We start from the raw sequence: 18,390 nt of genomic DNA on the forward strand, positions 1-18,390 counted from the left end.
GTTTCAGCCCTACAGGATCGTCAGGAGATCAAGTGTCACTGGTGGGCACGTATAAAAAAAATAAAGAATGAAGATATTTCTCGACTCAGGGGAAACTGAGGTTGGGAAGCACAATTTTTTCAAAAATACTACCCATATTCTAGTAATACAAAGCTGAATGCAAATCGGTGAAGTATACCTTTAATATTTACTTGGCTTAATTAGCACATCGGATAAGACACATGTAAAACTGACAAACATAACAAGATCACACGCTACAAAAAAAAGGAAAGAAATAAAGAATTTGAATTGTGGTGTCACTTGATAATAAAACGATAATAAAACAATGCTCCTCTAACAGTCTGATGGCTCCTTCCAAAAACGAAGCTGTTAAATCTGGGCGGAAGAACAATAACAAACACAAACCGACAGAGACAGAGTCTATCAAACTAAGATTTGTCTCAGTGTTTTATGAGGCCGTAGGGAGATTCGTTTGCATTCTTGTCTCTGAGGAGCATCTATTTGTTTAACTCTGTGGTGAGACGAACCTCTGTCACAGAATAACAACAGCCAAGACTCACGACTTCAAGCAGATTACAGAGGGGGAAAAAAAGAAAAAGCCGAGAGGCGGTTGAGCTGAGATGGATCGGACGCAGCGGAAGAGAGGGGAAGAGACAGGGAGACAGAGCAGTGGAAGCAGAGAGCGAGACAAAAACAAAGACAGACAAATGCAGCTTTGCCTTACGGGGGGAAGCGGCCTGAAAAAATAATTGTTGAGAGGAGACAGAGGAAAGCCACTAATGACAGCAGACAATAAAAACTGCCCACTACTGAAACGTCCTCCCAGCCAGAGTGACAATAATTAAGGAAGCAGCCGTTCTGCAGTGAGCGAGGTCTTCAGAGGGATTGAACAGCCACAACCACAGCACCTGAAAATAGAGCTTTGTCTGGGAATAGACTGTTATTAGGTCGTCTAAACACAGGGCCAATAGTCCTGTCACTGCTCCACCTAGACACTAAGGCCTGGCTGCAGTGTGAGCTAATTGGGTGGTCAGGATTATTTTGACGAGCAGCGAGTAGAAATCTAAATAACGAGGCAGAATTATACGTCAAAGCAGTCGAGAGAGAGCAGATTAAATCCTTGAAATACAATAACTCACACTCCCCTTTTTCTTCTAAACAGCAATGATCTAAATTAAAGGTGCAGATAAACAAACAATTCGCTTTTGTCCACTGTGTTTAAAAACAAACAAACTCCAAAGACAATGAAAACAAAGAGAAAGATTATTTTAGGACTTTTTTTTTATTATAACAACTAAACTCTCTCTAAGGCAGCAGTTTGTGTCCACAGATTGTTCTAATGTCTTGCAGTGAATCAAATAAAAACAGTACAAAAATCAATGCCACGTGCTACAAATGTCATTAGGCAGCTCTCGGTAAATAAAAGTTCACAAACAATAACAACAAAAAGCATTACAAAACATTCATTTTCCCCCTTCAAGTATGCTACTATCCAAAGTGACTAGTGTAAAATTGGCCAAGGAAATAAAATATATTCATGATCATTTACACATTACAGGTCCAATATGTGCATATTAGAGAGTGTGTGTGTGTGTGTGTGTGTATGGATGAAAACACAGATCGGAAACAAGGTTGGAAATGTTTGTTGCTGTGTTTTTGGAGGAGTGCACACACAAACACACAGTGATGTGACTGACTGGCTTCAAAGTTTTCACACCGACACAAAGACATAAAAAACATCAAGGACTTGATCCAAAGAGCGGCACCAACACGGTCCATAACCGGACCGCGTAACCGGTTCATAATCAGCAGTTAAAAAGTCTCACAACAGGAGAACAAAACTAGATTTACTGTCGTCTCACATATCATTCAGTGTGAGAGACACTTGAAAGTACAAAATAAAGGTTAAATTACTGCTTGTTTTTAAAGCTTCAAACCTGGATGGAGTTTTCTCCTAGCTATAAGAGCTATAAGCTTTCAAAATTTTATTGAAATCAATTTCTAGACTTGTAACTTTTCACACCGACTGGACTGTGTGAGATGGTAGAACGCTTGGCTGAAAAAAAGCTTGTAACCTATTCATAATTGCGTTATTAAATTGTTTTTTTCAAATTACGTTCACATGCGCATTAACAGAGTTAGTTGAACTCATATACAGTTGAAATTATGGAAGGAGATTATCAGGATGTGCCATTATGAGACAGTACACTACTGTACCTGTGTGATTTGTTTGTGTAATAAGTAAAATGACATGTATGTTTACCTGTGTATGAAAAGACCTTTGTGATCAAACAGGAAACTCACAGATTAGACCTGAAGCCGGATATGAACTGGACTGCCATGTGCTGTAAACACACTTGTTATGGACACTCCCTAGAGGATGTTTTCACAAGTAATAACACTTTGTGGACGACCACACAGCCAGCGCAGAGTCACTTCTCCTTCATATATGCGAGCACAGAAACAAAGCCAGCCAGCTCAACGTCTCTTTGGTTTAACAATCTGAAACGACAGATGTTTTCGGGTGTTTTTTTTCTTTGACGACTGCTACATAATCTTGGGTGAAATATTTACTCATGATTCACTAAACAAATACAGACTGTGCACCTCGACTTCAATGCTACGACATCGACACAAACATCAGGAGATTAAATAAACACATACACACATTTTAGTTGATTTATACATCGCAAAATGACTGATTGTGGTTTCATGAACTGCTGCGTGCTTTTCCGAGTAAGACATACAGTGTAGTACATTGTGTCTCTATAAACGTCTATACATGTTCACACAGAATATTGGCCGTATGCATCTCAAATCATGTAAAACATTTCATTCTAAGTATAATGGAGAAACAGCGCAGCGCAGAAGAGATTAAGTACAATATGTACATCAATATACATAATATACATCAACACTCAGGAAACCCACTCAAACTGCAGGTAGTGATCACACCTTATTTGGACAAAGACGAAAAGCTCTTCTGATCTTTTCCCCCTCACAGAACACAAGAACGTGTCAGCTACTCCAGGATTTACAGTAATCCCACATACATATAGAGGAAAATTCCAAGCATGGTCATCCACATATTTAATCTGGAAAGAAAAGACGAGGAGTGAAATCATAAACAACAGCTGATGGTCCTTTTGCAGCAGGACCACTGTACCATCACAGTATTGCCTTTCTGTCAGGCACAGAAATTTAAGACTCAGAAATGTCATCGGCGATCAATAAAACACACTCGTCAATTAGAAAATGAAGGCGCTCAATTAAAAATGACATCTTCATATATATCTCAAAGACATACAAGCTTAAAATTGTCCACTTGGCAAAACGAGCCCCACGGACACACGACTCCCTCCTATGAGTGTGAGGCATGAACTGATGTGAACACTGTGCAGAATGACTGCACATTTAGACCTTATTGTCATTGTGTGACTTCTCTTAATAGCAATTGGGGAAACTAGTGCAAAAACAAATCATTTTATAGTAGAATGGTGGACTTGAGAGTATTTTAACATTATACGATTATTGTCATCATGTTTTAAAAGTCTATTAACCCCAGATTTTCTTTGTTCTTCTTCTCTGATAGTTGTGTTTTACCCTGAAAACAACATGAAATATCATGACATGTACAGTGTACTACAGTCTCACTGAAATGCAATCACATGTGTGTCCTGAGGATTCTTTTTTTCTTTAAAAAAGGGACAGTTTTTGGGAAATGTAACCCAAGGTGCGACAAACTCATTGAGACCTTTCTGGTGCCAATACAGAATGATAATGATGCCAAACACAGCGATAATTACTTCACTGACCGGGTGTTAGTCCAGAACATGAACCATAAAACTTTAAATTAACTACTCAAAATGTACAGAAACTCACATTGCAAAGTTTCTCTATTAAAAATACACAATCTGTATTATAAAAGAGCCAAAGTCACAGAAATAAAAGTATGACAATTAATGATTAACCCCAAGTGTTTGTAAAAAATTAAATGCAGAATGAGATCTACAGTAACTTAAACCGACAGACATGAAAGGCATCGCTGAGTTAGTCTCACTCAGGTTGGGCTGGAAAAAAAAAACAGCACCGAACTATCACAAACGATCCCTTAATTTAAATGATTTCACAATGGCCTGAAACTGTCTGTGGACCAAATCCATGGCAGGTTTCACAACAACTAGCAACGCTTAAAGATGTAATCCACCGACTGCTGCAATCATCACAAATAAGACAAGAAAAGTAAACCAAACGAACCTTCATGCCGACTAACAATACTTCATTAAAAGATCATTCACCAGTCTGGAATGCAGTAGTTACACTGTGCAAATGAAATGTCAAACGGACAGTGCCGAGTCCTTCCACACTCCTGCTGAATGAGTTCCTGTGGTTTAGGACCAGGATTCTATCGCAGCATCTTCCAGTTCATACTGTACTGTTTATACTTCAGCCGGACCAGAGTCTTCTGAAATGCAGGCGACATTTATTCCTTTCAGTTGTATTTACCTCAAGCTCTTACAGTGAATGTCTTTGGATTGTAATAACTTCATTGAGACCTTTTCATATGCGTTACAAGAAGCCTTTGGTTTGCCAAAGGTTCCTGTTTCATATTTAATTAAAAACATTTTTTAACAGCACGTCCTCTTTTTTTCTTTTTTAATGAAATGTGATTATTTTCTTTCTGTGTGAGACAAAGAGGCTCTGAAACTCTCTGTTCTCTGCAACAGGCTTCAGAAAGTCAGTCAGACATGAGTGAATCATATGCCGACACTGAATATAAAGTGTTCGTGTCTCCATGAAACGGACCTTGAGGTTGATTGGGGATCAATATCCATCCCATATATTTCTTTCTTTTAATCAGTGCTTGTTGTGAGGGTAGCAGACTGGAGTTTAGAAAAAGATGACGTCCTCTTTATTGAGGTCTTCTGAGGAGATCTTAAACGGTGGTGTCAAACTCTGGCTGTGGCTGAGCCCGTGATTTACCTGGACATGAGCCTGTGAGTTTGGACTGACTCCCTGTGGCTGCACGTGGGACTGGAAATGGAGAAGTCCAGTACTCTGGGAGTGGGGAGGAACGCTGGGGGGCTGAGAATGGGACTGTGCGGGAGGCATGACGGGCTTTGGAGGAATTGAAGGGTGAGAGGTGCTGACGGTGGTTTGGCTGTCTGGTCCGGGAGTGTCTGGTGGACTCAGTTGATCTGTCAGAGAAATAAAGAAGAAGCCAAAATATGAGGGAAAAGGAGTAAGTGGTGCGCTCAAGGACTTCACTTGAACAAACTCAAGATGGATGCAGGTGCTCTGGAAGGGTCAGCGAATGAGGGTCAAATGAGTTCACAAAATACAGATAAGTCCATCAGCTCCACAGTACTGTGTTTCTCAGTATAGTGTGCAATGTTTAGATCTGATGTCGCTCTGCAGACAGGATGTGATTCGTTTTCTTGTCAGTCGAAGGCAACAGCAACATTACACTTGTAAAGCAAGACAGCTGCAAACCGGTTGGCGTAGGACTGATAACACAAAGAAGTGCGGCTGTATACACACAAACGCTCTCCAAATCACGCCTGCTAGTATTGCTCGACAGCGCCTGTTTTCAGATGAATGATACAGCAAACAAAGGCTATATTCTTTCTGTTCACAAAAACCAAACAGAGGCAGAATAACAACAAAAATCTACAGACGTTGCAGCTTTTCAATAAAAAAAAACTGGTTGGCATTTTACTGTAGTTAGATAAATTCAAATAAATGCTTTGGATTTAAAATCAAATTAATTATTTTGTTCCGGCCCCACGCACAACTGAAGCTTGACAATAACTGAACAAAGATAGCACCAAAAATATTATTAGAAAATACCAGCGATAAGACTGTCACACCCATTTAATACAGCTGAGCTTACTTACAAGTCCTCATTGTAATCTTTCACATGAAATAGTGTCTGTGTTTTTGTCTGTGGCAATTGTGAGGGCTCAGGATTAAAGTTTTAAAATGCCTGTGTCAGCAAAGCAGCCCGCCATTAATCACAGTGAAGCCTGTGAAATTGATAGGTGTTTACACAGGGTGAGGCTGGGCATGAGGCAGCTTTACAGACAAACATGGTCGGGTGGGGTTGGCTTTGCCCAGGTGGAGAACGTGCTTCTCATTTTTGTGTCTGTGAGAACACACGTTTGACAATGCAGCAGAAAAAGACAGACAGCACTGTGTTTGGGTTTGTCCTAATGGAGTGAAAGGAGGGCATGTAGATTGTTTGTGGGTGTGCGCGCGTGCATGTTTATTGTTCATGAACACAGAGTGTGTATAAATATGTACCTGCGTGGAGATGCAGGGTTGACAACGAGAGCTGCTGGTGGGGGCTGATGGAGCGCTTGGCCTTGAGGGAGTTTTCATCTCGGGCAGACAGCTTCAATGGCAGCATCTGCTTCATATCTACTGAGGCTGAGGAGAGGAAAAGGGAGGAAAACATAACACATCAGGAGGAAGATAAAAGGTGATTCAATTGTACAATTAGATTACATTGGTAAACTGGTGCAGCCTGGGTTGGCCTCAGTTTAGACATCTAATGAGACCCTAATAAGCAACTTAAAGGATGCTGATCAGGTCAAGCTCACTTAGATATAAAAAATACAGGAAACATTTGCAGCTTAAAAATAACTTTTGTCAGAAAAAAAACCCCCAGCCTCTACAGGTTACACTGTATAAACACATATCTGCTGGGAAAAAGGTCTATTTCGCCAGGTTTACACAAGAAATGCTTGAGATTTACATGCAGATGTTGTACGAGTTTAACTCACTGATAGATACAACATAACACCAACTTTTAGTCACTAGTAACTGGGTAGGGAAGGGGTGAGGGTGCTGCAAGACCACTTCAGCATACAGCATGTGGAGATGTTGGCAGTGCTTAGGTAATTAATCAGAATTCTTCTGGGAGTGACAGAATCAATGTATGCTACACTTTTACATTACGATGTGTGAGTGTTGTTGGCAGCTGCTTTGAGTAAAAATGTAAAAAAAAATCTTGGCTGACAAAAAGTAAAAGAGTGATATGGATCCAAGCTATCACATCCTGTTTCTTACTGCTCATGTGAATCTCCTACCTGTGCTGTCAGTGCGATGTGAAGCTTTGCCGCTTTTGGCTACTTTCCCTTTGCCACTGCTGAAGGCGGCGAGCTTGGTCGGGATCTGCTGCTGCACCCCGACCAGTTTGTGCTGCTGGTTGGTGGTGCTGAAGAGATGAAGTGGCACTTCCGTCTTCAGGGGCAGAGTGGAAGCGCTCGTTTCTCGCCGCAGCGACACTTCAGGGCGCTCTGGATAGTCCGCTGGTGCTACAGACAGGCTGGCACGCACCAAAGGCTTCGGAGGTAGGTCGGGGATGCTGGTGGAGCTGGTGAGGCCAGAGGACATGAGGAGCTCCCCATTCAGACTACCAGACAGAGGAACCACCTGAAGGAGGAAGAACAGAGTTGAGGGAAATTAGGGAAAACCTAAATCAAACATAAAAACTTGAATAAAATATTTCAAATGAAAAGGTTTACTGATATAATTTGCATAATGTTTTTTGTTCCCTTAATTTGCTTTAGGTGTATTAGCTGATACATGACTGAATTCTTCTGCCCATGTTGCAAATATTATAGAATAAGTTCCCAAAGGACAGACGCCCAACTCTACACTGCCATTAGCAGTGTGTGGTTGAATTAAGTTTGTGTATTTTTTTGTGCATGCGTGTGCAAGTAGGATGTGCTGTATAGTGTTTTATGTATGAATGTGTTTCTTTACGTAGGGAAAACTTAAGAGTGTTTTAAGAGTACAGGCGACTGACACACACTATAAATCTTCTGTGTGATGCTGTATCATCACAGAAAAACAATCCTTTGAGGAGCGTGGTATTTATGAGCTAAGGAGGGAATCAGAAACACATGCGACTTTCTGCTGAGCATACACTTTGGTGAGTTTAGTAAAAAAGCGTTTGATGTGTTCCAAGAGGCTCAAGGACAATACGCACACACACGCACGGAATCCAACACACAAAAACTAGAAATATAAAACCCTTAATAGTCCCTGAGCACATAAAGGCATGTCTACCAAAACAGACAGGGCTGTTCCACAAGCAGGAGAACAAAAATAGCTCTCATGAAATCATTGGATGAAAGACACTGACTGCATTGTCCCCTGAAAATGCTAAACTTAAGGGAAGATAATCTAGAAATCAAGTCAATGTTGTCATCAAACCTGCACTGTAACAATGGAGAGTGTGGTCTTTGTATGTTTTAATTATTCCACATGCTACATTAAATTAACTGGAAAATGCAACTTTTTATTTAATGCAAGACTTACTTCACCATTGTTTCACAACAATGTGACATAAAACATTGTTAAAAAAAAATCAGGAAGTAGACATATTTGGTTGTTGACAATTCAAATCACATTTCTCTGTACAGCTACGCAACAATCTTTGATGCTCGGGTTGATCCCAACCAGGACACTAATTTGATGCATTTCTTTGTATCTTGTAAAATTGTTGTTTGTAATAATTGAAAAATGTGACAAAAACTTTAAAGTTAAAACTTTAAGTTGGAGAACACTTGACATGAACTGCTTTTGCTATTGTGAAAAATGATATGGCCAAACACTATCACAATTGAACGGTTTAAAATTAGTCACTCAAGAAAAGTAATATTTTCTCCTGACAAAAATGTTAGAGAAACCAGTTAATTGTGGCTTTAAACTTCAAAAGTGAAAGGACACAACACATTTTTAATACAAATCTTAAGCAAAACACTCATAGCAATTATGTGTTATATCTAAAACTGTGATTGCTCAGTGCATATACATGATATATATATATATATGATTCTGTAACTGCTGTGTTTGTCGTGTAGTCCACAAGCAATGAGATTGATGTAGTAAGCTTCCTGTGGTGATAAGGGATGCACGATGACTGTGTTTACAAAGCATGAAGGGCAGATCCATCTGGCTATGACGGTGTGTGTGCATGTGTGTGTTAGCATCTGTGGAGACTGTAGCTTCCCCCAGCTGTAACAGCAGGGCATGACGAGATGACCCGAGGCAAAAAGGGGGCCCTGCACAGGGGAAAGTCTCCCTACGTCCCTCCCCACAGTAAATCCCTCTTTCTTCCCCTCCATCATTCTTCCTCTTTCAGCACTCATTCATCTTGGCACACAGATGTTCCATTGTTCCCAGAACAAGGTGAATGTCTTTAAGCTGCAAAAACAGCAGGTTTCCAGAGCAGTAAACTGTGGGGAAGCTGCAATGCACAAAGAGAATTGACTGACAGCATATAAACAATTAGCACTGGCTGCTTTCCAGAAGCCTCTGCTAACGACAGGCTTAGGCTAGCTAATTACACAGCCAAGTTCCACTCATCCTGAAAACTGACTGGATACTCCCAATGATACACATATCCACTTACTCTGCACAATCTGTTTGCCTTCCACACACTGGACACCACTGAGGAGGAGATATTGGCTGCTGAAAACGATCTGTACTAAATGATTGGTGGAAGAGTACCATGAGTAAAGTAAAATATAAACTTAACTTAAGTTTACATGGACCCTGAGGAGCCCCAATCCAGAGTGATTGCCTAAAACCTTCTCCGTTTAATGTATGTGATCATTAAAACTGATTATAAATGTATCTATAACTGTGGTACTCAAAGAAGTTGAAGTATGAAACTTTCACTGATATCGCAGAGCAATGCAATGATATTTAAAGGATACTTAAGATTTAGATCAATTTATTTCCATTTGGGAGAAATTAAACATACAATTATTATACTGAGGATCTTTTTGTATTTAGAATAATTTCAATATAAATTGTTGTTTTCAGTGATGCAGAATAAGGCCGCATGTTGGATCATCATGTTTATTAACTTTGCTCTGGGATATTCAACTGTAAAATGCAACTTCACCAATAAATGTTGCTAAATCCTACACACTGTATCTTGATGGCAGAGTGAATATATCTGCCATTGAATGTGGTGTTCTATCTCTAAAAAGCAACTTCTGACTGAGGTTTTTTTTCCAAAAGAGAGCGACAGTATCGTAAATCTCTAGACTAAGGTCAAAGAGGGGAAGAGATAACTCATTGACACAGCTCTCCGTTTCTGACTGACCTTTATCTCCTAATGACTTTTGTCAACCTTCCCATGTTTTAGCAATGTTCTTGTAATTCCACAAGGTAATTTAGCTTTACACGTTTCTGCTTGTGAGCAGAACAAAGGCTATTGAGGAAAAAGACATTTGAATGTTATTTCCAGTATATTTCATGTATATTAAGACATGTATTATGAGATCAGTTTCTATCCGGTAGTTCTCATTCGTTGTTTCCATATTCAACAAAAAAAAAGGTTGTTTTTTTTGTATTTTTGATTTTATGCTCAAATTAAATGATCAAATTAAGAGTTTTATATTGTTCAGGGGAAATACCTACCTACCAATTTTTCGTTTTTCTCAACTGAATATGGAAAAAACAAATCATGTTATGTTTTTTTTGGTAAGGTGGATTGAATGATTAAAAAAGTCACTAAGTAAAGATTAGGTTTCAAATCATGTACATTTCAGCAACATTCTCAGCTCAGACGCCTCGCGTCTGGGGGAGCCGCCATCCAAGAAGTCTCTGTTTGTTGTACAGAAAATAAAAGTAAACGCACTGGTATTAAACTTCCTATTCAACAAACGTGTAGAGAAGAAACATTAACCTGCTTTGGCTCTGCTGAAAGCATGTATGTGAAACACTGTCTGCTGGAGGAGTTCTGTCCTCCTGTCACACCCACAGTCTGGTCCACTCAATTAACAGGAGACCAGGGTCAGTGAATGTCAGTGTTTGTACAGAAAATAAACGTAAACGCTCCAGTATCAAACCACTTGTTTACCAAACATGTAGAGAAGCCACATTTTTTACAATTTTAATCGCAGTTTACCATCATACACACTACTATACACAACCACAGAACTGGTTTTGATACAAACATCCCCCTCTCTTCCTCTGTATCAGTGGTACCTGCAGCAGGCTCTTCTTTCTGTTCTGTTCTACAGCAATCCCTCATATTTAGGAATTTTGAAGTGGCAGAGCTTTTCTATGTTTCTGCATTGAGGTAAGAAACATTTTTTAGAAATTAGACATATCAGCTAGCTAGGAAATCAAATGCAGTAGTGTAGGAGCAGAAATGAAGATGGGAAAACGTTAATAAATTGACGTTTTTTATGTCCTTACAGTGTTACAGAGGAGGAGTTATGCTAGGTATGGCTCCTGTGCTTCACGAAACCATATTCTTATTCTTAAAAAAACTGAACAGACAACTGGGAAGAAACTGTCTTTACTCCACAGATGTAATCTGTTTTTTTTTTTCATATGTTCTCAGCCATAATTTCCTTAGATATATAATGTGTGAAGAGGAGCATTTGTTTTACAGGGTATTTAAGTTTCAAAGTGTCACATTTTCACAGGACTCTTGCGCAACCAGACCCAAAGCTTTGTCCTGAGTCAAAGCCAACAGAAACGCCTGAAACCAAGGCTTTGCTTATCAAGAGGCCAAGTATGAGCACATGTGATAACACATGAAAGAGAAGTTGCTCTGAAGTCGGGACATGCCACAACTAGAACTGTACTTGCTCAAACTCTCACATGTTGAGAAGAGGAAACTGTCTTTTTTTATGAGGTCTAATCATAGCTCTATTGGCTTGCTGATGAGTCTTAATGTTGTGTGGTGGTGAATAAATGTCTGTTGATATCTGGCTGGCTTTAAGCCTGGAACAAATCCTGCTGATAAGATTGTTTGATGTCTTTGATGCATGGACGAACAAACCACTTCCAAATCTCCTGAAACTGCAGCCAAGAAAGTCCCTCGGTTGCACCGGTAGTACAGAACTGCTACCCACCCAGCTTCATGGACAAACACACCACTTAACTGGTCTACACATATATTATGGCCATTATTGAATGAGGTGCTGAGTGGAGATGGGTTCTAGATCTGACCTGCTTCAGGTCCTATCTTGCTATCACTGTAACAAACAAATCACACAGCAACGTTGCCATTGCTAAATGAGTTTTGGTCTCTGTAATTAACAGGCTCGCTGCATTACTCATCGCAGCAGATGGAGGTCTTCATTTCACAGGACCAGAGGCTGTGGTTTCCAGGATTTACTGCGTAGTGTTCAAGGTATAACTCACAGTCAAAGGCTCATCTTCTGTAGCCAGCAATGAGATGATAAAGTGCACTAACTCACATCAGGTGGTTATGTTTGTGTGTGTCCAGAGTTTAGAGGCCAGTTAAGTGGGGAACGTCTTTGAAAGTGCTTCTTATCATGTAATCTTTGGAATGACAGAGAAATAAATGGGACATGGGCAGCCAGATTTGTATAGTAAAAAAAAACAGAAGGGGAAAGGAAGAACAGTAGCAAAAAAAAGCATTGTGGATTTTTTGGGAAATGTTATGTATTGAATAACAGCATTGTCTCTTCAGGACAAAAAGTCACTGACCACTCAAAGATAACTGTCCGACATCAACTAGATAGAAAAACCAGACAGCAGAAAAGGGCAGACAGCACCATAAATATGAACAAGCTGCACTGGTAGAAAGCTCATGGAGATATTAGTCAACATTTTTGGAAAACAACTTTTCTCATGCACACATAGTGGCAGACCCCTTTTTGTATCAGAGGAAACTAAAAGACAATGACTCATGAAGCTGCAAATGTTTCCCTTGTTGTACTTGAGAGCATTAGTCAGCATGAACAATCCCATGGTAATTTGTTTTATATGGCCTCCTCTTCATGACAGGATCTAAGGATCTAGTGTGAAACAGCCATTATAGTCATAATTACAGTTCACGATCCTCTAGCTCCATTATCAAGTCCAAATTTTATGTTTTTAATATATCTACCAAATTAATCAAAAATCTATAGAAACAAATAACGGAATTGCCAAATTTTACTTATGAAGACCATGCTGGAATATTATGAGAGACAATTCAGGAATATCTAAAGTGGAGAGGTAATGACTAGTGTCAAAAGAAACATGATGATAGGTCAGACATGATGACTCTTTACTCTAATAACAACACTGTGTGTTAAGGTTTATGGGTGAGTGACGTCTCTGTGTTTAATGAGTGATAACCCTTGAACCATGTCAAAATATTGCAGGGCTTTTTGACATACAGCATTAATGCTAGTTGCAAGACTTGTTTATTGACCTCACATAAGTCACCACCCCGTTTCCTTGGCTATGCTCCAAGTGGGTGAGAAAGGATGAGACAACAATATGGATAATGACAGCAATTAAGTATATACTAGTAGACATTGTGTTATAAGATGACAAAATCATGTCGCATCAGTCTCTGTTTCAGTGTATATAACTTGCCAATGCTACAGTTCCATCTACCTCTATACAGCTTGTCATTGAGAATGCCAATCAGCTGAACTGTGACAGTGATACAGGCCACAGAAACCAATGACTAATATAAAGTCACTTTTCTGAAAGGCACTGGCAGATCTGTTAGCACCAGGCATGAAATTACAGTCAGTGGATCTTTCTCAAAGTTGTTCTCCCATGAAATTCCCAAACAATGGCCCGTATTGTACTTCAGGAAGAGAAAAAAAAGATACAAAGAAGGAAAAACAGGAAGGAGAGCATAGAAAACAAGGTACAGGTAGGTAAAGAGAAACACTGCTCTGTGTGAAACTAGTGCTTCATAATAAATATTTGTATTTATATATATTTATATAATAAACTGTATTTTACTTTAATTTTATTTGCCTTATGTTTGTCAATATCCTTCTTCTTTTCTTTTTGGCTGCTCCCTTCAGGGGTCGCCACAGCGAATCAACCTTTGTCATTATCATCCCCACTAAAAGTTTTGTACCTCAATGGTCTTCCTCTTGATCTTCCTCTGATTTTCGAGACGTTCCTTTTCTTTCTCCACAGCCCTGGTAGACTCCCTCAGTCGCTCCAGGTCTTGCTGGTATGTCTCCCTCTGTCGGTCGAGCTCCTCCCTCTCTTTTGTCAGATGTTCCTGCACAAAAACAAAAACAAGCAACATTGCCAAATTCTGACGATAAGTAACCATCTAATGATTAAATCAGATCAGACCTAGAACAAAGAAGACAGAAATTCATGTGATGACAGTGCAGCAAATGTGCTTCACCTCCAACTGTCGGCACTCCTCCTCTCTTTGATGGAGCTTCGCCTCCGTGGCCTCGACTTGCTGCCGGTGCCTCTCCCGCTCCTTTTCCCAGCGCTGCTGCTCTTGCTGGTGCTGAGACTGTAGTTTGTGAAAGCTGGCCAGTTCTTCTCTCTGTAGGGCCAGAGTCCGCTGCTTCTCCTGCTCCAGGAGGACATTCCCTCTGTGGCGGCCGGGCAGAGAGGCCTGCTCAGTCAAGGAGGCCCGCTGTAGCTCGATCTGACTGTCCTGCTGTGATACGACCGCCTGATGATCAGGAGAGCACATAAGGAAAAATATGTTTATTTGCTAATACAGAGACACCTTACAGCGTTGTATGGAACATAATTCAAGTTAAACAGTATTACCTGCAGACTATAGAGGCTTTGGGAGAGTATCAGCACTCTGTCAAAGAACTGGACCAGAGACAAAGATCAGGTTAGTATTATCAAAATAACCAGAGTCATATAATACAAGATTTCATCGCATTATCAAAAATGTATGGGTCATATTTCCAGTTCAGCAGTGAATATCAAATCCCAAAATGTAGTCTTGCACAAGGTGACAGATCAGAGGAGAAGAGTTTACCTCAGCCTCAGGGAAGGAGTTGGACCAGACACGGTTCCATCTACCCAGAGACCATGTGCTCTCATCAACCTAAGCAATAACAGTCAGGCACATAATGAGGCATATAAATGAAAAAAACATCAACAATGTGTAATGATCATACTAGTACTACAGATAACATACCCTAAACATTAACAAACTTAAAATGTGTTGTAGTAACAAATGAAGTAGGAGCTGTTGTTCTAAGCTATAGGGATGTAAAAGGAAAACTCCAAATTTTCTTTGACAAATGTTAATTATTGCATTGTATGGACATGATTATGAGTAAACCTAGCTTTCTTTGTTATGAGCATATTGTTACATTATGTCACCAGGATTTACTGTAAAGCTTCCATTTATGAACTAACAAAATGACCTAAGAGAAGATAAGGTTACCATAAACATTAAGGACATGGAAACATTCCAGATGACTTAGTCTGTTTACTATTTACAGGAAATAACACTATAACTCATCCCAGTGAGTGTATGTTGAGCCCCTACCGTCTGCTCCTGGGTGTGGTTACCACGAAGGTCTTTGAGCTGAGGGTCAGAGCTGGCTCTCTGGCTTCTGTCTCTGTTTCTGTACTCGCCACAAAGGTTCTTCTTCACACTGCCATCTGGCATGGACACAGCAACACCAATAAACAGACACATGCACAAATGATTAAACCAAAGTGATACACAGAAATGTGTATCATGTGAAACCACATACATATGCATGCAAAACAAACAAAACGGTCTACATTTGTTATAGTAGTTACACCTGCTGGCTTTGAATTCACCAATAAACCAAATCAAGGACCCAACTTTGACAGATTCAGCAAATTTAATATTGCACAAATGCAACTGAAATACAACTGCAACATCTATTAGTCTGTGGACTTCCTTAGGGCATGAAGTGGACACTTACTCTTACTCAGGATGGTGGGGCTGCTGTCATAGCCCCCAAAAGTGTCTGCTCGCCTGGGCAGAACCCCAGAGATAGCTCCTTCCTCCAATTGAGAGACTGAAGCCTCCTCCCTCATGTGAGACTGCAGCAGGTTCTGGAGGTTCTCCACTGAAATGAAAGAGGTTTCAGAAGAACAGGTGAACATAGTGATAGGTTTATGGGAACAGGGAAAACAACCTTACTATTTACTTATTTTACAGATACAGCAAACAGTATATAAACTAGAAGTTGACAAAATTATTGTACGACTGTGTCTAAAGTAGAAACAGGACATATAGCATTGTCTTACCCTCAGTGAGAGCTCCTTTGAGCAGGGCCTCCCCCTGCTGGAGGTCTGAAGCGTCTCCTCGAAGCAGAAGCCTACACCGCAAGGATGCGTCCTCCAGACCTGCCACAGACTCTGCCATGTCTGCAAACAGCTGCAGCTTCTCAGTGAGAGCCTGCACAATTACGGCATCCTTCTGGCTTAGCCGATCTACAATGAGAAATATGAAATCAAATAAGAAAATACAAAAACTTTATAAAGAAACCCACTTTTTAAAGTTGGCCACACGCCTAATTATGTAGCTTTAAAAATACAGATTTTATGTGCATTTCAAACTGGCTTAAACAATTATTTGGCTCCTATAACAATTAAGAGTTGCGCAGGACCCAAAATCATAGCAACTTCACAAACTTGACATTTTTTAAATGATGCACGAGCACCCCCTAGTGGTGTGGTAAAGCTTTTTACTACTGCATTACAGAAGGTGTGTCAATTCTTGTGATAGATTACCTTGAAAATCTTTGAACCTGGAAGCTCTGGCCTCTTGCTCCTCACTGAATAGCCTCTCTTCTGTATGAGGACAGCTAAGAGACAGAAGCCAGTTGAGATGTGTTTATGGACAGATGGAGATAGATGTACAGTCTAATCCGAGTAAGGTTCCAATGCATTTTGGGTCATTGTACAAAGATATACATGTTTTGTGCACTCTGTCCACGATAGGTAAAGTAACCAGAATTTTCCACAATTTAAGATCAGTTTAGTGATTTTGGATGAGCCCAAAACAATAAAAACAGGTCACAGAAGACAAAGAATGTAGTCCACAAAACAACAATAGCTACCTCTCAACAGCTTGTCGTATGCGTGTCATCCAAGTGTTTCGCTCATCCTTGGAAGTGGTGTGGATCTTGTACATCTCTGGCTCATTGGAGGAAGCACAGATAAGAAAGATGCCTTTCTCCTCATGGGCCACTTCCCTGACTATCAGCTTCTGAAGAGAGATCACTGACGGCTTGTTATCCTGGGTGGAACACAGCAACAAAGAGAGGAACACAGAATCACTGTAGAGACTAAATACTGGTACAGCAGATGACACGTCAGTGAAACAAAAATCGATTTAAATTCATCTAACTCTGCATTCTTGCAGCATTACTTTACTAGTAATGCTGTTTTTATCCTAACAGAAAGATTAAAGATAAATCACTTACTACTGAAGCAAATACATATTTCTGGTCCTTCTCTTGTAACAATATCAGCACATCTGTCAGAAGCACTGCAAGAATATCTGAAAATACAACAATCAGAAATTACAATTTCAACTTGCCAGCTGGAAATGTGGTAGAGGTTGAAAGACAAAGTATATTTCAAGTCCATCAATTCTTTCTTAGTGCTAAAAACAAAAACACATTACTAATTTATTTTTACAACAGCAGCATATACTGTATATTCATGTTACTAGTTAGTAGATCAGTGTTTTGTTTTTCTATCACACCTTTGAGTCTGCCAGAAGCAGCTTTCCATGTGACGATGCCCTCATAAAGAAGTCGTCTCCTGGCCAGTGCCAGGTCCTCCCTGCGAAACACTCGGCCATCTTTGATTTTTCCCATTGCTTTTGGTTCCATCTTGTTATGTATGTCTCGGAGTCGAGTTGTCTTTTCATAGAGATTAACCAGCGTGTCCACCTGAACGATGGTTTCTTTGATTAGACCCAGAGCTTGAGTCAAATCCTCATACTCTTCTGTTCCAGCTAAAGGCAGAAAAAACATTACATTATAGCAAAATTAAAACTATTGAAAAACAAGTAAGGTTCTCACTTATTTGACTTGTGTGATCGAAATTTAATTAGCAGAAAAAATACATGTAAAATAATAGACCTTCAGTATTATGCAGAATTCGCTCCACTAGCAGTGGGTACTTGGTTATGCGTTGGGTCACCAGAAGATTGCACTCAGTCACTCCTAACCTCCGCACAATGGACAGGTTTCTGATTTTCTGAAATAAAAAAAAAGCATTATTTATTTCAACACTTGACCTAGTCCACACATACACATGAAAACTGTAGTTTTCCTTCTTTGTTCTTAAAATATTTTCCCACCAAAACAGTGACACACCATTTGCTGCCCACGTGAAAACATAAACCACATTTTAAGTAAACACCAAACTGCATTGGCCAATCAGAGGTATGAAAAGAAGGCACATCGAAGAAGAGTGACTTGATAAAGGTTATTCTTTTAAAAAGATCAGACAGTAAATCTTAGGACAAAATGGAGTCTTGCCAGTCCAAGTATACGGACTAAAAGAAGCAACTTTAGAGGTCAGTTCTGTGTCATAGAAGTTTTGGACATACCAGGGACATCTGAAGCAAATTCAGTTAAAAATATATAATATATAAATAATCTATGT

At 39.8% G+C, this 18,390-nt stretch overlaps 1 protein-coding gene across 3 annotated transcripts in view; it reads right to left on the reverse strand.

The window, feature by feature from the left end:
• Positions 1–1,263: 1,263 nt before the first annotated feature.
• The window catches only part of arhgef18b (rho/rac guanine nucleotide exchange factor (GEF) 18b), a 41,546-nt gene continuing 24,419 nt past the window's right edge, over positions 1,264–18,390 (reverse strand). For all 3 annotated transcript variants that reach the window (XM_058638010.1, XM_058638008.1, XM_058638009.1), the window contains 15 exons: positions 17,862–17,979; positions 17,480–17,734; positions 17,196–17,272; positions 16,830–17,008; positions 16,501–16,574; positions 16,015–16,200; positions 15,687–15,833; positions 15,278–15,393; positions 14,759–14,827; positions 14,539–14,586; positions 14,156–14,437; positions 13,874–14,023; positions 7,092–7,437; positions 6,304–6,429; positions 1,264–5,198 (listed from right to left, as the gene is read on the reverse strand). In XM_058638010.1, coding sequence (XP_058493993.1) covers positions 4,891–5,198; positions 6,304–6,429; positions 7,092–7,437; positions 13,874–14,023; positions 14,156–14,437; positions 14,539–14,586; positions 14,759–14,827; positions 15,278–15,393; positions 15,687–15,833; positions 16,015–16,200; positions 16,501–16,574; positions 16,830–17,008; positions 17,196–17,272; positions 17,480–17,734; positions 17,862–17,979 — 2,481 coding nt within the window. In that variant the 3' untranslated portion in view covers positions 1,264–4,890. The remainder of the gene's footprint in view (positions 5,199–6,303; positions 6,430–7,091; positions 7,438–13,873; positions 14,024–14,155; positions 14,438–14,538; positions 14,587–14,758; positions 14,828–15,277; positions 15,394–15,686; positions 15,834–16,014; positions 16,201–16,500; positions 16,575–16,829; positions 17,009–17,195; positions 17,273–17,479; positions 17,735–17,861; positions 17,980–18,390) is intronic.

This window comes from Solea solea, chromosome 9 (genome assembly GCF_958295425.1).
Source record: "Solea solea chromosome 9, fSolSol10.1, whole genome shotgun sequence".
NCBI classification, from domain to species: Eukaryota; Metazoa; Chordata; class Actinopteri; order Pleuronectiformes; family Soleidae; genus Solea; species Solea solea.